General features: G+C 47.0%; 1 protein-coding gene across 2 annotated transcripts in view; it reads right to left on the bottom strand.

The window, feature by feature from the left end:
* The window catches only part of LOC129384505 (uncharacterized), a 120,580-nt gene extending 110,495 nt beyond the window's left edge, over positions 1 to 10,085 (bottom strand). For both annotated transcript variants that reach the window (XM_072284388.1, XM_055070038.2), the window contains exons 1-3: positions 9,747 to 10,085; positions 7,059 to 7,466; positions 1,767 to 1,992 (exon numbers count right to left, since the gene is read on the bottom strand). In XM_072284388.1, coding sequence (XP_072140489.1) covers positions 1,767 to 1,992; positions 7,059 to 7,466; positions 9,747 to 10,055 — 943 coding nt within the window. In that variant the 5' untranslated portion in view covers positions 10,056 to 10,085. The remainder of the gene's footprint in view (positions 1 to 1,766; positions 1,993 to 7,058; positions 7,467 to 9,746) is intronic.
* Positions 10,086 to 23,655: the final 13,570 nt, after the last annotated feature.

Genomic DNA, 23,655 nt, shown 5'->3' with positions numbered 1-23,655 from the left:
TTCTTCTCAAGGGCCCTCGTCTCATTATCCATTCGTCACTGAGGCCAGCAGTCTTAGTGATTCTACACGAAGGACATCAAGGTATGATCAAGGCATCACATGATCTCGAACAAAGGCCCTCACTCATGAATATCGCATGTCTTTTCGCAAGCTCCACTCCCTCGTTGCCTACCTGCACAGCCTGACAGGAACGCCACGCGAAACGCTGGATATAATGCGAGATCACAGTGTAAAAGGTGCTGTGAAGGATGTTTTAAATGCTTTCCTCAAGCATTCAAATGGTCAGAAATTTCCATAAATTTCTTGACAACAAAATTGAGTCCTTCGATTTCAGACTTCGTTTCACCAAGTTGCTTTTGTGACTGCAAAATCAACTCACGAATTATTAGGTTTGTTAAAAATTGATTGTGTTATTGTTCAGTCGACCTACGAAACATCTTAGAAAACATTTTAGCAGAGTTCACAGTGCAGAATGCACAGTCAAATTGGACAATATACAACAACAAATCCACGGGGGCCCCATATCCCATATTCGTGAGAAGTTCCAAGAAACGGCATACAAGCGCAGCCTGTGTAATAGAATGTTCAAAGGCTATGAGCACATCTCCAGAACGTGGAGGCAGGAAACCGTCAAAATTATGGCTCCAGTCCTCGAAGTCATGCCAGATGCGACCAAGAAGCCGAATGCCATGTGGCACCATAAACGAACACTGGTTTGAGAGCAAACCTGTCAGTGAGGTGCACGGGTACATCGACGCCGCATCGGGAGTGCACTAATAATAAGCATTTCCCGAGGCGCCGGAGATCCGATTGAAAACCGATCGTTTCTAATGCAGCTCTATGAAACCGCACGCCGGCACGGGACGCGATGGCGCACATATAAAAGTGATGGTGGCAGCGCATACGCCGGCATCGCGGAATTCGAAGCGCACGTGCCGAGAAACGAAGCACGCACATTCCAATGCTAAACGCCAGAGCACTGGTAAAGAAGTCGCACGCAGAACGGAGTCTTTTGTCACCCGTTCGTGGAGGACACCCGTTTAACTAATCGTCACAACATAAAGTTCACAATCTATTCACACCCGCACTATTACCGGCGCGAGGAGAATGACTGCTGCGGTTCTAGGAAGATGACAGCGCTGAAGGTGGCTTGAAGCTCGCGTCGCTGTTATGCGCGATCGCTAATCTGGCGGCGGTGCTTTTCTCCGCTCCCAATGCTCTGTGGTGGTTATAGGAGCGCGGTTATAGGAGCGTGGAAGATCCCGGTTCGTGGGCGCTGTCGACGACCATTACTCAAGTTACACCGGTGGTCAACGAGCTCGTCGAGACGAAAGTCCACCGCACAGATGGGCCGTGGCGCACATTTCAGATTGGCTTACTTGCGTTTTGGGCGGTGGGCTTACAATCATCGTGTCATTAACTCTCCCATGTGACATACTCGCATGTTCTATTGCTCATGAAATAAAAACGTGTGGTACATCTTGTGGTATTGTGGTAGCAAAATGACTATAGAAGTTTTAGCGCTTCTGGGTGGGGCATATGATTAGATAGCCTGTATATTGGCTTTCTGTCGCTTCATGCAGTAAACTGTTGAAATTCTGCACTATGCCCCGTCTCTCTTCCCGCTATTTTATTTCGCGCAATGCGTCACTTGTTCAGTAGCCCAACAATAGGTTCGCGTACAATGTTTTTGGGGCCCTTTTTATTCTTGTAGGTATTGATAGAAAGAGCGTACAACGCTAATTCGCTACGTTGCGCTCGCTTACCCGGTGTAGGGCTGCAAGAGGGCATTCCCAAAGAACATGCCGTAGACACGGTCGGGCTGCAGGCAGTTCCCCAGTCATGGTTTCTTGCTACCGAATAGGTTAGCGCCGTGGTTGCATAGCTGGCCGCTGTTGTTGGAACGCACGCACTCTGTTTCGTGTCGTAGTTGAACATGACCACCGGGGGAGTGCAGTACGTGTAGTAGTGGCGAATGCACTCGCTCCACACCTGCGTAAATTTCGAAAACGGACGCGTTTTTGTTCCGCATTGAAATATGGTCGTTATTGCATCGAATTTAAGGATGGGCAGCAAGAATACGTTTTTATCTGCTATTAAATCTTTGCGAAATATTCAATATGAAACAAGATTTACTGGGTGACATAAAATCGGTCGAAAGCCAGGATGCGGAAGCTGGAATTTATGCGACTACGAGCCCAAGTTGCAAGGTCAGTTAAATCACAGCGTGTGCTTCACTAACGAAGTAACGATTCTTTTATTTTAACGTTAGTAGAATTCTTAAATTTCAGCTGTGGCACATAGCACAAATGTACTTACTCAGCTGGATTACTGAGATGCAAAGATTAGTTACATTCGTAATCAAAATGCGTCATTGATCAGCAAAATTTCACTAATGTAGTTCTAACCTAATTACTTTATGGCATACATTGCAATACACGAAAGGAAACTTGGAGTCAGAAGGCACATCCATTTGTAGGCAACTTTGAATGTGGCATTCAATTTGATATAGGGCTGTCAAAGTGGCGTTAAAAGCGCTCTGTGGTGCTAGTTAGTTGTCAGCACAACATCTTTTTGCGTATTCAAGCGCGAAAATCCTTAAAACACCAATTCACTTCATCGCCAACTATAGGAACACAAATCCCTGAAGTGGTGTCATCCTGAGAGCTCGTTCCAAGTGGATATCGCTTTCGATGTGACCGGCTACAATTCACAATTTGAAACATGTGCCAGGAAGTACTTAGTTTGAAAGTTTGTTAGGAAAAACTAATAATTTCTTTTTCAGACAATTCTTTCGATTTTCTATGGAAATAATGTCCGCCTTCGTGAGTAAGCTATCTCAAGGTCGATTCAGCTGGGTGAAAGGGCGGATTGTTAACAATTCTGTTAACGAAAAAAAATACCCCGAATATTTGGTAAGGGATAATATTAGTAGGTTGACGAACATATTTCTAAATACTTACGTTTTCTTTGTTCACCGCAATCGACTTCATAGAATATGGCACGAGTGGTTTAAGAGTGTCTGGCTTTCAGGATAACAGACACGGTAATGAAATAACATTTCGTGCAGGGTCGCACGGTAGGGACTTTTGCGCCGTCTAATCCATGGGAACTGCACCGTTGCCTACAGTGACTGTGAAGATTTTCGAAGCCACTCTGCGACTGCATCATTACATCACCCTTCATTATGCAAAAAAAGGTGAGGAGTGCAGACAGGGCACAAGAGAAGAAAAGTGGACAACACGAATACATCACCCTTATACAGGAATAGGCAATGTTGCTCTCAGTTTACAAGTTTTAACAACCTACCCTGCCATTGTAGAAAGCTCTGTGGTCACAGACTGTCGCAAATTTCCAGGGACGACGACAAATCCACTTACAAGCGCAGTCGATTTCAAATGACTGGACAGTGTGCTTTATACTACATATGTGCATACAAACGCACTACTCTCACAACATTTACTGCATATAAGTAAATACACACTTCTTTTTCACCTCTCTGGAGCTCTACTTGTATACGTTGCGGTATCAAGGTTGGAAACTTTCCGTACAGCACATTCTTGAAGCGTTTCGTGAACACTAGCTGGGAACAATATGGAGAACACAAAAAGCAATGCACTCGATAAGCCCATTTCTTAGGAGACTTTCTATCAATTCAGTGTTGACTAAAGGAGGAATACTGATAATTTCTTTTGGCATTCCTTTTATTTGGCATTCCTTTTTGGCATTCCATTCCAACGTCCTCTGAGATCGCCGAGCAGGCTGCAATAGCGATGGTCTTATTGGACGAAAGAGGACAACGGTCTGCAGTGACTCGAGATCAGCCGTTCGGGCATTTGCCAAAGGAACCATATCCGACCTGGCCTTGGGGATACATCGACACAAGGGGATCATGCGACATACAAGCATCTGGATTCCAGTCCACGTGGCACAGATTGAGGGCGCCCCGCCTAACATCAATCGGCGGGCCTACAATGCTGCGCGAGGGATCATCGGCCGCGTAGCCACCAGGAATCCTGATGTTGGGGGTACCGAAAATCCAGACTCTCCTTCCTCGTACAACAAACTTACTAAATGCTTTCATTTGGCTCGGAGGGTCTACCCACTAGCACATTCTAAACACAATAGACCTCGGGCTCTAACACTAAGGCTTCTACAGAGCGGGGCACACACAAGCCCCCTACTTCTTCACAGGATTTATCTAAAATTCGGACAACAAATACATGTGTAATATGGAATGACAACGAATTTAGGTCGCATGATCTGGCGGTGTCCCACGTTACACGGCGATGAAAGCAACACTTCACGCTGGAGTGCAGTTCTACGCACCCCCAACCTCGAAGAACAGATATGGGCTGTCCACCGGGCCCACAACGTGGCGGAGAGGCTCGGCCTCTCTGTCCCGTGTTAAGAATGGCCATCTGCGATGCAAGATTGCCACCCACTTACGACTATAGGCGGCAACATCCCGGCGCTGTTAAGGACGGCGAGCTGCAGTGCAAGATTGCCACCCACTTACGACTATAGGCGGCAACATCCCGGCGCTGCTAAGAACGGCGAGCTGCAGTGCAAGATTGCCACCCACTTACGACTACGACGGCAACATGCCGGGAGCGTCGCCGCCAACTTCTAGCCACAGCGTTACTAAATCGACTTTGTGACGCGACGAGTTCGGCGGGCCAACTATTGTTCCCAAACTCCCCAACGCGCTACCCGGAACGGCTCCGAGTTCTACGGGGCCCTCTGACGTCGGTTCCGGACCTTCGAACGTGTGTGCTTTTGTGTGCGTAGACCGTCCTGCGGGAGGCGGCTAGTTTGTGGTGACTAAACGAACGTTCGCCGCCTTGTATCGCGGGAGAACCGAGTGTTTAAAAGCTGCTGTTGTGCGGATGCTCGACAGACTTTTCTTAAGCAGTCATGTTGGACTGACATTCTCTCTCAAGCAGTGATGTTAGACTGATGTACTTTCTCAAACAGTCATGTTAGACTATTTAAATACTGTAAATAAACCCATATTCCTCGTTCTCGGTGAGAAGCAGTCCTTCCCTTCATCAACGTCCTCAGTGTGGATAAGTTGGACGACGGCATGGGCCAGCTACCTTCTAATTCATGCCCGACTCCAATCTTGACAACGGATCACGAGCGATGGGATCACGAGCCCCCAATCCTGACACCCGACGTCGGAGCGGCCAGCTGCGCACTAACGCGCACCCCAAAGGACTACAGCAAAGTTTATTCATCCATCTATTCCTTTCAACGTGTGCTGACGACAGGTATTCACATAGTGTGCTTGAGGTGCTTGGGTCTGCTTGAGGTTTCGTTAAATCCATTACAGCCTAGCAATTTTCCTCTATCTCCTAGTTAGCTTGCGTGTTTTATGCATACAGGTTTTAATACACCTATTGCAGTGTAGGAATTCACCCACCTATCCTTGATCATTCCTCTCTTCCATAAAACATCCATTACTTATATTATAAAGTCACCTAAGCCTGCAACAACCTTGGCTCTATCAAGCTCTTGAATGCTTCTTTTACAGTGAGTACTCCAAACGTCTTATTTCGATAGGTCTGTTCTGAATATCGGTGCTTCCAGAAGTCCCTACACAGTTCATGCTAGGTGATTACCTAGTGACTATCAAAATGATGATGATGATGATGATGACGACTTATTGGCATCCCCTTTGAAAAAGGGTTCACCATCATGACGTCAATACCGAAAGTAAAACGAAAGGTGGTTGTATGAAGATTTTATAAATTATTCAAGGCGGTCCTAGCCTTTCCATAATTTTTCTATGGTTTACAGTATTAACACCTTAATTTAAAGGGAAAAAAATGGAGAATCAGAAATATGTAACTATTTTTTATCACGTACATTGCATAATGTTTGGATATTACCGTGTAAAATCTACATAAAACTGAGTAACAGTTATTTATAACGTAAAGGTCAGAACTTTGCTGAGCAGACGATATTTCTGCACCCACGCGATTTTAGTACGACCGTGTTCTCTCCGTGAAGCCTTATCTATTAATCTCTTGTCTAGTCAGTGTCCGGAATATGAATCCTGGAACAGCAGCTCAAGTTTCCTACTGCCTATTTGAACGGGTCATTTTTTTTCTTTTGAGCACTAACAATTTACAGTTGGTGTAGACACACGCCCTATGCTGTTGGCTTTTTACCGCAAATACGCTTTATCTCCAGGTCTCCTATATATAGTCTTCCGCTTCACGGAAAGTAAGTCATCGCAAAACATTTATCAACATAGGTCAGTAGACGTGCAACAACTCGGCGTTCACGCTTCACCCTCCGTACGGCCGCTACAAAGCCCCCGTTGCTATATATTGCCACAGCTTCTGTTGTAGCTTTGTCCAGGTCAAAAATCGGAATGGCTTACTTTTTTTTCCTGTCTGCTGTAAGGCAGCTCTAATATTAACTAGCAAAACTCTGGCGATTACGTTTGAACGGTATGCAGGCGCACATTATGATTACATGAGTTGGCGTTCAAATTTGATATTGTTTTTTTTTATCTGTGTCGCGAGTAATCAGCAAAGTTGTTCCAAATGAAAGCACCTGCTAGGGGTGAATGCTGTGTTTTATTTTTATGGCGTCGGTGTACGTTATATAATGTAGAGCGCATTTCCATGCCTTTTACATCTGTACTCAACGTGTCTTTGTGGCCATTTTTTTATACAAGATTAGCATAAATAATAAGCTTTTTGCAACGCAAAGCAAATCTATTGTGAAAAAAAAACGTTTACCTGCGAGCAATACCTTTGGTCGTCTTAAATTCAAAGTCTTTATCTAAAGTATACAGGCTCCTTCACGCCTTCATTATGCATGCGGTTTGGCATTGTGGTGTGGTTACCGCGGCGGGACCCCTGACGCTGAGCGTCAGAGGTCCCGTGTTGGGCCGAATTTTACAGCGAAAAAAAATGAAGGGAATGACTTCGTGGACAGCTGGCTTGCAAATGTTGGCTTTGTGACATAACGTCCACTCATGGTTTATTTCCCTCCTCTACGACCGACACCTGGATCACGGATAGACCGAACAGATTTCTCACGTATTGCTCTGTCCCCGGCGAGTCGAACAGGGCCAAGATGTGCGCCGCATTGCTCCGGGCGATGTATATTGCAGCCAAATTCAAGGGTCTGTCACGAGCATCGTCGCCCGACGGTGCCATGGCCACGGTGCGCGGCTGCTGGTCCTCAACGCGTGGGTCTTCGGTCAGGACTCTTCCCTCCTGGACATCCGGAGGGACGTTGTAGAGCGGCTCCAGTTGACGCCGTCTAGACGATAGCTCCTTTTCAGGAAGGAGGTCGTGAGGAGCCAGGGGACCGCCTGGAGCGCCGGCCATTGCTGGCACTGCCGCTGTTACTAGTCTCGCGAACAGGACGCCGATGAGAGAATGGTGCAGTACGCTGGTCTTGCTGCCCGGGGTGCTCCGAGTAGGTGCACCGCCGGCTTCCAGCTGGGAGTATGTAGAGTTGCGAACAGTCGTGGGAAGAACGCGTACCGAGCGTTTCAATGGCGACAGTTTAATTATTGAAATATGGCATTCCAGAACACGTATTACTCTTGTTGCAGACGATTCATTACAAAAGCGTACGAAAGAAAGTTGCAAGGCCCATTATTTAGCTAAGAATACCGGGCGAGCTTTTATTTTGAACCTTGTGCCACCAATGTCAGTTAGAAGTTTGTAGCTAACAGCAAGCTCACTAGAATTCAGCTTTTACAAGAGATCAAAACCGTTCACTTAAAGCGTCAGCGTCCCTCGGCTTAACCGGGGCAACAATCACATCGAAGAATGAAAGAGCGAACGTGGAGCGCAGCGGAAGACGAAAGACAGCGATAGTGACGAGACCGCGAGGAGGAAAGCAGGGAGAAGGGTGCGCGGAATCTTGATGCGGAAAGTGTAGGAGAAGGATATGGCGAAAGCGTGAGAAGAAAGGCGTTCTGCCGTGCAACACGGGTTCTGTGGCAACAACCACTACGAGATGTCGCCAGAATAGTGCGCTGTCATCTCTTGGTCGAGGGGATGCCGCGAGTGCTTCCGCCGACACCATAAATAGAAACAAAGCGCTGCATGAGCGGGGGTCTCTCTGTGGCCGCTCCTCTGAATCACTCCCACGCGTTATCCAAGCGCTTCCTCTCGCGATCTCGCGATTTGCAAGGCAGCCGCGCCACACTTCGCTCCGTTTGCAATGCGCCGCTCAAGACAGATTGTACGAGCCAGCCGGTATGTCGCGAAAGGAAAACACGTTTAGAGCTACGCTCAAATTTCGCATTAGAGAGTATCGTAATCGTCGGCGGTTTTTTTACTGAATGAACACCACATTGAAGTTAACAAAGGCAGCTGCATTTAAAGTAAAAAAGTAAAGTTCTTGTTAATGTATCAAGCTCGGTTTTTATTCAGACATTTCCTGAGTGCATGAAACAAGTCGCAGTTTCTCCCGAAAGGCGAAGCTTCGATTGCGACAGCAAGTAGTGGAGAGCTATACGAAGTGTAGATAGTAATTTTATGGACCATGTAAAATTATAAACTGAGGCACACTAACTAAATGAACAAGCATGGTGTCTCGCGCGCGTAAGCAAACAAAGACATCTCACTAGACAACCTCGAAAACTCGCTGTTGAAATGCTGCAGTGAGGAAACGCGGCAGCAGCAGCGAGTGCTTTGACTTTCCTGCTGCCGCTCGCCTCAGCGCGAACTAAGTCGCGAAAACACAGCACGGCGCGGGCTCTGTACCAGGCGCAGGTGGCTTTCAAGATACAGCGGTCCGGCCGGTGCGCGCGGCGGCCTGGGCCGCCCAGAGTAGAAAGCGCCATGAAAGAGTGCACTCCGACGGGCGCACTGGTTTTACTTTAACAGTGAACAGCCGCACCCATATTTCTGCGAGGTAGCGCGGGAGATAGAGATAAGTTGATGATTGTCTGCTAGACGAACGAAAGAAGTTCGAACACCATAGCTCGAGGCATCGCTACCTTAGTTAGGTCTACTCGAGGTCAAGCGCCTATGCTGTCCATCCCTTCTTAACCATACCACTTTTCCGAACGGATCTAATCCTGAGCTGCATTTCCAGGCACCTCCCTACCCTGAATATTTTGTCCATTCCAACTCTGTTTTTTTTTAAAGCGAAGCTTTCTTTGCCTCTTCCTTCGACATTTCCACTGCTGCTGCTGCGGTCTGGCACACCGACACCACCTCTCCACTGGAGCGTACTGCTAGTTTCTTGTCAGCCAATTAAATAAGACAAGCCGTTCAGTGTAGGCAATGTTATTCGTTTTTAAAGAAAACAAAAGTGATCTCCTAAAAGCGAGGAGAGTGTTTGATTGGTGTGTTCAGACAACCCTGCGGGCCACCGCTCAATGCTTGCGTCAGCGAATATTCAAATTTGACGTCAGGAGATTGGAATAATGAATACATTGATGCGCCAAAAAGGGAAAAATAAAGACTTGGGAGGGAGCGTACGAAACGACAGTTTGAGCGCTCAATCTGTCGTTTCGTACTCTCCCTCCCAAGTCTTTATTTTTCCTTTTTTGGCGCATCAATGTATTCATTAGTTCACAACCAACTCGTCCAGCAACAAGCTCTACTCAGATTGGAATAAAAACATATTGAAATAGTTTTACGTTATAGGGCCCCAGGTCGCATTTGTAACTGTTGACGCCACGCCTATCAGATTCTGTTGCGGCACACGCTGCACGCCCCTGAGCTTTCGTTCACCGTCGATGTCGCAGGCGCGCTTACCTGCAGCAGCGGTTGGTGTTCGCGGCTGGAATCGAGTGTCGTCTGCGCGCCGCCGTCGGCAGTGTGCGCCCATGACGCCAGCCGGGAGGACGCGCCGCCTGGCCGCGCGTCGACGGACGCGGGGTGGCACTCTTCCGCACCTCTGCAGGGGAGCCATTCACCAGCAGGGCTTGCCACAAGCGCTGCCCCAGGAAGGCCGGCGAATGTCCTGGACAATGGCTCGGGCCGCCGGGTGCCGGTAGCAGGTGACAGCGACACTGGCCGGGGCTTAGACGCGCACAGGAGGCTTGGGAAGTACTCCGTCGCCATCACTCTCGAACTGCGTGACTTCTTCTTCTATGCCTCGCGGGCTCGTGCGACACTAGGCTTGCCTTAAGCACGATATTTTGCGGGTTCGTATAGTGTTCGGAATATGCGGATAATGAATACCTTCTTCCGCAAGCGGGATAGCCGAAAGTGGACGTGGAGGAGCCCGAACGGCGAGACTAGAAATGAAATAGACTTCATACTCTGCGCTAACCCTGGCATCATACAAGATGTGGACGTGCTCGGTAAGGTGCGCTGCAGTGACCACAGGATGGTAAGAACTCGAATTAGCCTAGACTTGAGGAGGGAACGGAAGAAACTGGTACATAAGAAGCCGATCAATGAGTTAGCGGTAAGAGGGAAAATAGAGGACTTCCAGATCAAGCTACAGAACAGGTATTCGGCTTTAACTCAGGAAGAGGAAATTAGTGTTGAAGCAATGAACGACAATCTTGTGGGCATCATTAAGGAATGTGCAATAGAAGTCGGCGGTAACTCTGTTAGACAGGATACCAGTAAGCTGTCGCAGGAGACGAAAGATCTGATCAAGAAACGCCAATGTATGAAAGCCTCTAACCCTACAGCCAGAATAGAACTGGCAGAACTTTCGAAATTAATCAACAAGCGTAAGACAGCTGACATAAGGAAGTATAATATGGATAGAATTGAACAAGCTCTCAGGAACGGAGGAAGCCTAAAAGCAGAGAAGAAGAAACTAGGAATTGGCAAGAATCAGATGTATGCGTTAAGAGACAAAGCCGGCAATATCATTACTAATATGGATGAGATAGTTCAGGTGGCTGAGGGGTTCTATAGAGATTTATACAGTACGAGTGGAACCCACGATGATAATAGCAGAGAGAATAGTCTAGAGGAATTCGAAATCCCACAAGTAACGCCGGAAGAAGTAAGGAAAGCCTTGGGAGCTATGCAAAGGGGGAAGGCAGCTGGGGAGGATCAGGTAACAGCAGATTTGTTGAAGGACGGTGGGCAGATTGTTCTAGAAAAACTGGCCACCCTGTATACACAATGCCTCATGACCTCGAGCGTACCGGAATCTTGGAAGAACGCTAACATAATCCTAATCCATAAGAAAGGGGACGCCAAAGACTTGAAAAATTATAGACCGATCAGCTTACTGTCCGTTGCCTACAAAGTATTTACTAAGGTAATCGCAAATAGAATCAGGAACACCTTAGACTTCCGTCAACCAAAGGACCAGGCAGGATTCCGTAAAGGCTACTCAACAATAGATCATATTCACACTATCAATCAGGTGATAGAGAAATGTGCGGAATATAACCAACCACTATATGTAGCTTTCATTGATTATGAGAAAACGTTTGATTCAGTCGAAACCTCAGCAGTCATGGAGGCATTGCGGAATCAGGGTGTAGACGAGCCGTACGTAAAAATACTGAAAGATATCTATAGCGGCTCCACAGCCACTGTAGTCCTCCATAAAGAAAGCAACAAAATCCCTATAAAGAAAGGCGTCAGGCAGGGAGATGCGATCTCTCCAATGCTATTCACAGCATGTTTACAGGAGGTATTCAGAGACCTGGATTGGGAAGAATTGGGGATAAGAGTAAATGGAGAATACCTTAGTAACTTGCGCTTCGCTGATGATATTGCCTTGCTTAGTAACTCAGGGGACCAACTGCAATGCATGCTCACTGACCTGGAGAGGCAGAGCAGAAGGGTGGGACTAAAAATTAATCTGCAGAAAACTAAAGTAATGTTTAACAGTCTCGGAAGGGAACAGCAGTTTACGATAGGTAGCGAGGCACTGGAAGTGGTAAGGGAATACATCTACTTAGGACAGGTAGTGACTGCTGATCCGGATCATGAGAGTGAAATAATCAGAAGAATAAGAATGGGCTGGGGTGCGTTTGGCAGGCATTCTGAGATCATGAACAGCAGGTTGCCATTATCCCTCAAGAGAAAAGTTTATAACAGCTGTGTCTTACCAGTACTCACGTACGGGGCAGAAACCTGGAGGCTTACGAAAAGGGTTCTACTTAAATTGAGGACGACGCAACGGGCTATGGAAAGAAGAATGATAGGTGTAACATTAAGGGATAAGAAAAGAGCAGATTGGGTGAGGGAACAAACGCGCGTTAATGACATCTTAGTTGAAATCAAGAAAAAGAAATGGGCATGGGCAGGACATGTAATGAGGAGGGAAGATAACCGATGGTCATTAAGGGTTACGGACTGGATTCCGAGGGAAGGGAAACGTAGCAGGGGGCGACAGAAAGTTAGGTGGGCAGATGAGATTAGGAAGTTTGGAGGGTCAACATGGCCACAATTAGCACATGACCGGGGCAGTTGGAGAAGTATGGGAGAGGCCTTTGCCCTGCAGTGGGCGTAACCAGGCTGATGATGATGATGATAGTGTTCGAACAGCGCGAGGCACGGGCCAAGGAAGCAGTAAATTAGTCGTCTACTTTCTTGTCACGCTTGTCTGGAGCTGTTGAAGTACTAAGGGTCTGCGCAATCTAGCCAAAATAAAATGATACTTGCTGCATAGCAGTATTGAATAAATGAATTAAATGAACTGTAGCGTATTGAAGCCGACGAACGAGCTAACGAAGAAGACGAAAGAATACTGTGCAGTTCATTTTCTCATCTTGATGGTAAGTTCTTCTACAATTCACCTTTCAATGAGTCTGACTGCTCACTGGCATACAAGTATACTTATTGCCAAATCTTCTGTTTTATTTTACATTGCATTTCTCATTTTAAATAGGAACTTTCTTTAGCTACCTGCTGTCGCCAAATTCTTGGCCTATCGCCCTTTCTGGGTACGAACAATGAAAAGGTTCACCATCATCATCATCATCAAGATAACTACATACATACATCTCATTTTTAGGTCACTTTGCCAGGTAGGTACGTCAGAAGTTTTAAAGCATCATCATAATTAATATTATCATAATTGGTGCATGACTCACTACAGACAGCGCCAATGGTCTCAGCGTCTGCACTTGCTCACGATGGATGCCAAGCTTCTCAGCGCTAGCACGCGATCGTCTGATGCTGCATTTGAAAAGTTCGTCGAATCAGCACACCCACGAAAACAACTACGGAGTGTAGGAGGGTAAAACGTCCCTTGACCTCGGCTGATATATATATTTATATATATGTACTTTTTCACCTAGTGCGGCAATTTCCATTCACGATTTGCCAATTCAGCGTCCACTGCCTCCAGCACGCCCTTCTCTTCCAATTTGTGCAGAAATAACTGCTAGATTACGTTTCTCCTGAACTCGCACGGAGGCTAGGCTGCTGTATATATTTTGCACGTTTCCTGCTTGAGTTGCTTCCACGGTGGGGATCACGGCATCTCAATTTATTTATTTTAGCTTGGGAGCCACGCGCAGTGTCATGTTCAATAGCTTCACAATAATTCGTAGCGTGAGTCCTGCCAGATTGATCGGCCTCATTCATAATGATACTGTCTCGTTGTAGCAACGGTGAAAAAACCGCAGAGGCACAGCGCAAATCACGAAACTATCTGTTTATTATAGCCGAACCTCTGCCTAGGAAAACAACTCGGGCAATGACAGCTGCAAGCGCACTGGTCGATCGTCGAAATATGATCTACATAATACATAACTTACGGATCGTTCTAGCGTAATCGCTGGTGTTCCAATGGCTTCCAGAAAGTACAACACCATTCGTCTCGCACATACAGTTTCATTATAAAACGTTACAAATAACCTCAAAGAGTGCGTTTCAAATAATGCGGACCGTGCTGCGCTGAGTTATCACTTTAGTTTACCTATTTATTCACTTAGTTCTTTGTTTATTTATTTCGCTTAATTACAAGGCCCGAAGGCATTACAAGAAGGAGTAGTAAATACAAATATTTGCAGAGTAGAAGAGAGAAAGACATAGCTATCACAAGTAAAGAAAGACATCTTAGCAAAAGGCTTCATGAATGGCAGCCTTGAAGCTGCCGATGTTTGTGAGCGTGTTTAATGCGGTCCCCGAAAATATGATAGACGAGAACACGTGCCAATGTCCTCCTTCTAAAGAGCACCTTCCCGGAGCTGCGAATAACTGAACAATTAAAAACCAAAGCCATGGTGGTAAAAATAAATGCTGGCTCTGCTGTAATCGAAAATAGATGTAGTCATGAAATGTCTACCCGCAAAGCAGATTGGTCGGAGTAATTACGACGATTACTCACAACCATATTCGGCGCACCGGACGCTGCCGACCTGAATGAATGGGTGTATGTTATGAGCGTCCCCTTTGGAATGGGGCGGTGGGTTGTGCCACCAAGCTCTCGCTATTATACTGCCTTATGTCTTACCCAGTTTGAAAAAGCAAAAGAAAAAAAAAACGCTTTGAACTCTTACAACCACATTTTCTGAGCCTCTATTGCGAACCTTGCTTTGTACGTCTCCGTTTTTTGTCGTCTCCCTACTTATAATCCACGAATCTTCCAATCGCCACTCACTAATCTCTATAGTGGACATGTTTACTTTTCCCCTGCTCTCGCTGAACCCAAGGGCTTCAGGGAGGCCTGTGCTGCCTAAATCGACCGCTGGGCAGATGTCTTCACATTCTAATAAAACATGCTCCATCGTTTCCCTAGCTTTACCGCAGCAAGCACATGCTCATTCTTCCTTCTTGTGCTCTATAGGTGCGTGTTCTAAGGCATTCTGATCTCGCTTCGAAAAGTAATGAGCTTCCATTTGAGTTATTAAATTGTTTCTTTCCTGATTTCGCTTTTTCCTCTTAAGTAGTTACTCATGGCAGATATCTTTTCCATTGCCGCCACCCATGAGATTATTTAAGCATCTCTGACTCCCTGCTTGGTGTTCTATGTTGCTGTGTTGTCCACCCTGCAGGCCGCATACTTGCTGCTAAGCTTCCTAGTTCTTTTCTTCCACTGTGAATCAGTTTTTCCTGTGCCGATACCTCAACACTCTGCCAGCCCATTAACTTTCTTCCATATTCCTCAGTCGTTCTTCATAATCAATTTTACTGTCACGATGTGTGGCGCCATCTCTCGAAGGAGGCGGCGCAAAATCCGCGCCACGCAACTTGCGGACTGCTGGCGTTGAAAAGTGCACAGGAAACCCTGTGTCAGCGCCAAAAGACGACAATCAAGTGTATGGTGCACTGTATCTGCCTTCTGAACGGCGCTATTGGAAATGACAAATTAAACTTCAGCGTACCAGAAGTTAAAAATTGAGTGATATCGTGAACAGCCATTAGGAAGAAATCCGAAACAGTACTTTATTTTTTAACCTTTTTGGCAGCAACTAGCGCATATAATGTGGTTGGGGACGGGAGACCGCATTTTCCTCAGTTTAGACTGGTTGCCCGGATGTTTTCGTTTCGTTATCGCCCAATTCTCGTCCCATTCTCGTCATGTGTGCCCGGATAACGGCTCTTGATTTTGGTTCAAGTTGTCTTGAAGGTTGCCGACAACTGGAGCTAAGAGCATTTCATGCTTGAAATTACAAAACAGTAACAAAATACCGTCACAAATGTCGTTAGCGTGAGCAGAATTGCTTGAGACATACCACATGGACATCAGGACGCGCTCAGCGACGTCGTGATTGCGTAATGCCGACTGGCAGTATTCATAAGGAGAACGCTCTTCCGCAACCGAATTTCGCGAAATTCCGCATTGCCTTCGAAACACACTGCTTAAAATACGTACAAAGGTGGTTATTCAACAGTCATGCCTTGCCGTCATCAGATGCGTGAGCTAGGAGTCCGCTCAACGAAGAGGTAGCAGTACGTGTCATAGCCCCTTTCGAAGGCAATCAGCACTAGCGAGGCGTATAGCGGTGGCGCATATGTGACGTCATGGTCCAGTTGCGGGCTAAATTACCCATCGCGACTTGTTTTTCCCATCAGGTACTTTTTCTTCTGTTTTTCCTAAATTGTTTCTTCGAAAGTCTTTTAGACGAGTGAAAAACAATTTCGCCACTTCAATCTGATGGTTGCAAATGACTGCAAGCAACGCGTCCTCGTGGCCGCTCGACAGCCACTTCTAACGCGCCGTCGGATCATTCGTATAAGTACGTTTACTGCGCTGTTTTTTACGTGTGCTCTGCAGAACATCTAAGAACAGCGCAAGACACTTAAACGCGCTGCCGCGATTTTTTAACGCATGTGGCAGTCCGGCAGCAGTGATGACCCACTGCTTCCTGCCTTCTTGCCCTGTCAGAGGCAATTGGAATAAGTGCTTTTGCCACGTAAGGCGAACTGCTGAAGAGAAAAAAAAGCTGAATTACTATGCTGCTCAACTATCCAGCGTAGTAATCATATTTTAGCGCAACGCTAACACTGCAGCCGACTTGCGAAAGTTTCTGTACTATAGTTTTAACTACTCCCTACAAACTGTTCACTAAGCTTGCGGGTACATGGTATTTCTTATTTCGGTATTTCTAAAAGCTGATTCTTGCGCTCTTTACGCACCTTGCATTCTTACTGTATACCGTATAGAACACAGACATCCACTGCTTTTTTCGTTTTAAAAGCAAGCCATCAGCCGCGTTGGCACTATTTACCAGCACAGCGAGCTACTGCAAGTGACTGTAGACTAACTGCTTGTACAGAAACCCGTGCATACAGCATTGAGTCCTTCAAGCAGACGAAACAGCACCAACGCAATAGTGTGTATTTTCTAGTGACATGCCCGAAAATGCTTTTAAAGGCATGCAGAACCGACATGACTTATGTGACGCCCTACATCGCGCTACCGATTTTTATGGTTGCTTAGCGGTCTGCCTAGGGATTTGATTAATGAAATCTCCCGAAGAAGAGCCAGCGGTACGAGTGGGGTCAATCGCGCCAGTTGACGAGCGATAACCGAAAGCGACTTAAGTCGTGAATGCAGTTAACTGTAGGAACAAAAGTTACGCTTCTCTGCTTTCGTTTGTTAAATATTTTGTTAATTTGTGGATAACAGTTTCGAGTTCGACATATTTGTCAAACGCCGAAGCTGGAACGGATTTCCACCAATCGCTTAGTGGATAAATAGTGAAGGATAACTGCAGCGTTACTCTATCTGCGATACGCACACATTGTCATTGTAGCCCGTGGAGGGACACAGAATCAAATGAAGTTTTCTTGCTGTGAAAGCGTGCATGCACGCTACGGAAGCAGACGTGGCACTTGTCACAATGATGGCAAATCGATCTACACGGGCTGCGCCCAAACCAGCATGCTTCACCATAACACACACACAGTAAGTTCTGACACGGGGGAAACTTGTATTTACCTGTTTAGCAGGCATATGCCCGACATATACTAACGTGAAACCTTAAAATACCAACCAGGATCGTCGGACGTACATCTACAGAAATACTGCAGCCTCCGTCTAACGTACCTGTATATCAAGTTGAAGGGAGGAGTCGGACGTGCCTGAAGATATAGCCTTTTTATTAACGCGTGAGAAAAATTTCCTCCTAAACTAAACAAAATATTGCCTTAATATTTCGGACTCAATATATTATTGGGCTCTACGCTTGCGGCCAGTTGGTGGAAAGGGGTGGATCCAACGAGGCAGCGCCGGCAAAAAGTGTCACGGAAAAGGTTTTGACACACATCGCGCTGCCTTCTGCCTGTGCACCCGAAAGAGAAGGACTTGACAGGTGTTTCCGGCGGCATGCTTCGGCTTCCAGTATACACCGGAACACTTGATGTCGACGACCGCGGCCAGACTCGATTCCTTCCCAACGAAGCGTGAATTCGTGGAACGTCTTACAGACGCCACAATGTGTCCATGGGCTGTTCTCGGCGAGAGATGAATCGGGGCTGTCACGCACTCCAGTCGAAGAACCACATGTTGGTGGTGAGGTCTCGCCTGAAAAAAAGGAAGCGGGGCTTCTTTGTGTCCGGTTCTAACTTACATCGACCTGTTTTGCTTGGCCGAATTCACAAGCCATGATGATTGAAGTATAATCTCGAACATCTTAGAGCACATAGTTTATGGTGTACAGCGCGAAGATGCACATTCTAAAGAAAAAGAACATTTATACGCCGAGCATGGCGCACAAAATCTGCACAAAGAAGGACACGCAGACACATTTTCTCGTGTGCCTTTTGTTTGCGTTTTTTGCGTGCCACTGGACCTATGCTTACGATGAGGTTTTTTTCAAACCCTCTAAAGTAACTTCTCGTTTTTCGCTGTTCCCTACATAATTTACTTATGGGAACTCTGGCACTATAGATATTAGGGAGCCGCAATAATGGCGTTTCAGCCAGCAGGAGCATTAACGTTAATAAATACCATTTGCTAGAATTTTGTCCTTCTCACTTCCAACGTATTTTCAAGTGAGAAAATTAATCATCTTAAACAAAATATTGCGTGATAGGTTCAAACATCTTCAATGATGACGTGGGCGCACCGACCCTTGTTGCCTGCTGCAGTTGAAAAAATAGCATTGCTCCAGACCTTAATCCAATAAATGCAGCATAAGTGGATAAAATATAGCCACAAGAACGTTTGAAGCGCCCAGCACAACATAACCAATTTACGTGCTAAGCCTTACTTCCATGCTAGCTGAACAATCCACGCGCCCCAGTTCTCTAGTAATTAAAAAAAAGGACATTGACGATTACGATACCCTCTAATACAAAATTTGAGCACAACCCTATACGTGTTTTGACTCCGCACTGGCACGGACAGTCTGTCTCGCACGGCAGGCTGCTAACGGGGCGAAGTGTCACGCGACTGCCTCACTAATTGGGAGATCCCGACACGCAGCAAATGAGTGACGCACTGCCTAAAACCGTGCACTATCGACGAGGACCACGTCGTGGCCTCTTTCAAAGTGAAATTTATGTTCACCTGCGTTGCTGTATACTTGGTGGTTCAATGTTGTAAGCCCTGGAACAGGATCCCACTGTGCTCTCCCGTACGCCTATTCGAATAGACGTCCTATGCCACCTGCTGGAACATTGCCTAAAAAACACCTGCTTCTATAACAAAGATTTCCAAAGGCAAGCCTTTCGAACGGCCATGGGTGCTTCTGTTTTCATTGTGTGCGCCAACCTCGCCTTGTAGGCCACGGAAGGTTCAGCGTCGTTATCACTCCACCCTGTCCTCAAATTCGTGCGATATGTGGGCGACTGTTTCTGTATAATTCGCTGCAGAGACGTTGCAAGGTCACCTGAATTCATTTAAGCCGAGCATCCACTTCAGAGTGGACCATGAAGAAAGTGGCCGCATCGCATTCCTTCATGTTTTCGTGGAACAAACCGCCACAGCCTCTGCCACACCGGATTATCGTAAGAATACACGAACTGGAATACACCCCAATTATTCTTCCGTGCACCCGATTGAATTAAAACACTCGGCTACTTCATTCCCATTCAACCGCTCTTTCTGGCTTTGCTCGAGTCCAAGGAGGAAAGCGCAGTTGATCTATGTACGGAAGGGCATGACCTGTAATTACTGCCCATTCAGTCAATTAAGCCAACTGCTAAGGAACCAAGAGTGTCACGCTTCAGCGCGCGGCAATTACGGAGCACGCAAGAAAAACAAAAGCACTGTCATTCCGTATGCACGAGTCGTGAGAGTCGCTTTGACCAGAGAGCTTAATGACGGCGACGCTTGGATGGCACATGTCCTTGCCGCAAATTACGTGGTCAACTGGTGCGCGGAAAACACTCCTTGAAAAGATCCAACTACCCATGTGTGGTGTATAAAGCCCTGTGAAAAGAATGTGACGCAGCCTACGTGGGCGAGGCTGGAAACTTCAAAAGGCGCCTAAAGCAGCATAAATACGACGTCGCGAAAGGCAGCTCTGTTTCCGACTCATTATCTGAACGCCATGAGAAAACAGGGCATTCGACGGACTGGCCATCGTCGTCCATTATCGCCTCGGAGAGCTATTGCCTTCGCGATTGCTACTAGGATCACTCCACATTCAGACTCATATTCAGCTCTTTATTCTGTGTTGTCTCTTCGTACTCGTCTTTGTGCCCTTTTAGTTTCAAGATGTAAATAAACCGACTAGCCCAGTTGCCTATTCTGTTACATATTCAGACGAAGCGCCAAGGGATTAACAGGACTAGTGGCAATCTGCCCGAAATCTACGCACACGTACTTGTCAATCTCGCCTAACCTAATGGAGAGTCATGGCACTTGCTGGCATTGCGAAAGGACCCGTACGGGCCTCGAAACGCAAAGCTTTTGCATTGTCATTATACACTTGGAGAGTGTTTGTTTTAATTTCGTTACCTTGAGCAGAATGTCAACGCAATGAAGCCAACAGAAAACAACCGAGGTTATTTAAAAAAGTTCATTGACGCTTATGATACCTTGTAACGCGAAATTTGAGCGCACATGTGCAGGTGCTTCGAAGTCGCGTTATATTGAGGCAAAGAATTTGAAATGTGTACGGGTGGGTTCTCCTGGCGATGGCACTGTTCCTTTCCTTAGGCAGCTTGTTGAGCGGAGGCGGCAGACGAAGGCCTTCCATTTGTTGCGCGGCTCATTATTCAGAATGACTGAATACGGGTGTGCCTGGCGCGCGCGGTGCTCAATCTTTAGCGGTTGCGGCGGTGGCGGAGTATCGCATGCGCAGTGGGTCATCATCGCGGATCATATCTGGTGCGGCTCTCTCCTATCCTCCTAAGCTTTCGGCCATACTCTCCTCCTTCGCTTTCTTGATCAAGGTAGCGCTGCACCCTCCTGCTTAGCTTTCCTTGTGGGGCTATCCTGGCTATCGCCTTTCTTTCATCTGCCGCTGCGCTCACTCTTTCATGCTTCGCTGCGCTCGTTCGCTCTGTTACGAGGGACGCCGAGACACGCCATCGCTCAATGCAGGAACGGGCGCCAAAGAGCTGCGGCCTGAAAATTCCGGTAGAAGTCATCGTACGCTGAGTGTTCATGCTAATGAATGCTACTAAAACTGAAGCACTGTAGCAATATCCCTTACTGCCACCGCCAAAACGTGCCACATGTGAGGTCTGTATACAGCTGGGCTTCCCTCTCGCGTTTCCCACTGGACACGCGGAGCTATCTCGCAGCTAGGCCGTGAAGTACGTGCGAGGCGCGCGCGTAGCTATATGTTTTCACAGTGCCTCATTATTGTCTCATTATAGATGAGTGAGTTTGATTCCGCCTCGCACCATAAAATGTCAAACGTTTTCATGGTCATTGAACAGCGGCACATATCCTGTAACCCAACTGGGCGTCGCTCATTGAAAAGCGCCACATACCAAGTGGCACATAACCAGCGACCCAAGCTGAAGTTAAAAAAAACGTTCATTGAAGAGCGGCAACACCCAGTTGGACATATCCAGTCACCATAGCCAGTGACCCTAGAGTACGAAGTTCATATGCGAACAGCTAATAGCCAATGTCATATATTCATTTCATTTCACGTTATTTATTATACCTCAAAGGTCCCATTTGGGGTATTACATGAGGGATGGGTTTTAATTACAGTGAAAATCGTATTCCAGTGCCGCCTTGAATTGATGTGGATCAGAGTGGTGCACGGCAATTGCAGGTAGATGGTTCCAGTTCCGTGCGGCCGTCAAAAAAAAGGAGTGAAGATGAGTGGTAGTTTGCTCTGGGGGAGGGTACACTGCTGTGGGATGGTTTGTGCAGCTGGGCAAGCGATGAAATGGCAAGCTATCTGGAACTTCGAAGGGAGGGTTCGTTACCCAAGTTGGCAGGAGGGTTCGTTTCGAACCCGGTTCCTTCATCACCGCAGCCCGATGCTATACAAATTAGACCATGGACTACCCTGTGAACCAAGTTGGCGGGACAACGGTTAAAGGCATAGATTGATAGCCAGCCCACGCAATATGCGTGATTAAGGATATCGATGGCATTAGAACTTGGTGGTGGTGCGAAAGTGATGTCGCACAGCACAAAAAAAAAAGAAAAAACTGCGGCTTAGATAGGCGAGTTTCTGTGGCAGAAGGTCAGGGCTTCGTTCCCAACGAGCTCCCGAGCTCATTAGGCAGGAAAACCAGTGAAGTACTTAAGAGGCACGAAGCTTCCTGCAGCAGTTGAACGTGTATTACAGAATGGCCTGAAGTGCAGCTTCCAGTCATATTGCACGCGTCCAGCTCTTTTAGTTCATGTGCGACTTGTTTAACTACCTTCGAAGAAACAAGACCAACAATGGGCTGCCGGGCTTGAAGTTGGCTACTTCGTGTGCACTGCAATGGAGAAGCCGGTTCCCAAGACTCCTCTATGTTTTGTTGTGAACGAATCTAAGAAAAAAAGCATGATGGTTCTGACTTCACATGAGAAGAGCGGCTTAGCTGTTTCACGAGAAAAAATAATGTAAGGCAAGGTACTAGAAGCCGTGGGGACCAAAATTCTCGCTTTCCCGTAGTCGAGAATAGATGCAAGCATGAAATGTATACCGGCAAAGTAAATTGCTTAGAGGTGACACTGGGCACATTCTTAAGATGGGTGTAGTGCATGTTCACCACGGTACTCCCTACCACAAAACACCGCACCACATCTCACTATGCCATACCGCACACTCGTCCATATGGGCACCCGCCGTGGTTGCTCAGTGGCTATGGTGTTGGGCTGCTGAGCACGAGGACGCGGGATCGAATCCCGGCCACGGCGGCCGCATTTCGATGGGGACGAAATGCGAAAACACCGGTGTATTTAGATTAAGGTGCACGTTAAAGAATCCCAGGTGGTCGAAATTTCCGGAGTCCTCCACTACGGCGCGCCTCATAATCAGAAAGTGGTTTTGGCACGTAAAACCCCATAATGTAAATTTTTTCCATATGGACGCAATTGTTTCTTGTCACAGGCAGAACCTCATTGCAAGATTCGTCTCGGTCAAACAGCCATTCGCGGTGCGCCGGAGGCTAGCGGCTTGGAGGCTGCCATACGCTACCGGCACTGCCGGCGTGCCAGAAGCGTCGCGGAACTCAAGGATCGCTGGCGTTGAAAAGATCACAGGCAACTGTGTCTCATCCTCACAAGATGACTATAGTGCCCTATGTCGGCCTTTGGAACGTCCCTACTGAAATGACAAATAAAACTCCAGCGTTCAAGAAGTTACAGCTTGAGTGATACTGTGAACAAACATTAGGAAAAATTTGGAAGCAATATTCTTTTGTAATTTGTTTGGAAAGTAATTAGCGTATGTAATGCGGTCTTGACTAATTGTCCGGATGATCACGATTTGGTCTCGCAACTTGCCCGGATGTTCTCGTTCGAGTACCAGGATAACGGCTCTGGCTTTTTGCTCAAGCTGAATTGAAGGTCGCCAACAAAGGGAGCTAAATGCATTTCGTGCTTAAAACCATGGACGCAGGAAAACATAGGAGGAAGCAGTATGTCACGCAGCCAGCCTCGTTAAGCGAACGCTCCCTGAAGCCACAGTGGTGGCCCAACATGTGACCTCTTGCGTCGAGATCACGGAACAAGGATTGAGATCTGCTGAAACGTTTTGTTCCCAGTAGCTATGCCAGTAGTCTTTGTTCGGTGCGCGTTTGTTCGTCTGCCCTGCCGTCGTTCTGCCTGACCAGCGGCAACACTAAAACCAACCGCGTACTTTGACGTGCGATCACATGTTAGGCCGACATGTTTGGCTTTAATTGCATTGCGGTATGCTCTCTCCTATCGTTTTCT

Source organism: Dermacentor andersoni, chromosome 9, assembly GCF_023375885.2.
Source record: "Dermacentor andersoni chromosome 9, qqDerAnde1_hic_scaffold, whole genome shotgun sequence".
Classification (NCBI taxonomy): Eukaryota; Metazoa; Arthropoda; class Arachnida; order Ixodida; family Ixodidae; genus Dermacentor; species Dermacentor andersoni.
Note: the sequence above shows the minus strand (reverse complement) of the source record. Positions and strands in the feature narration are given on the sequence as shown.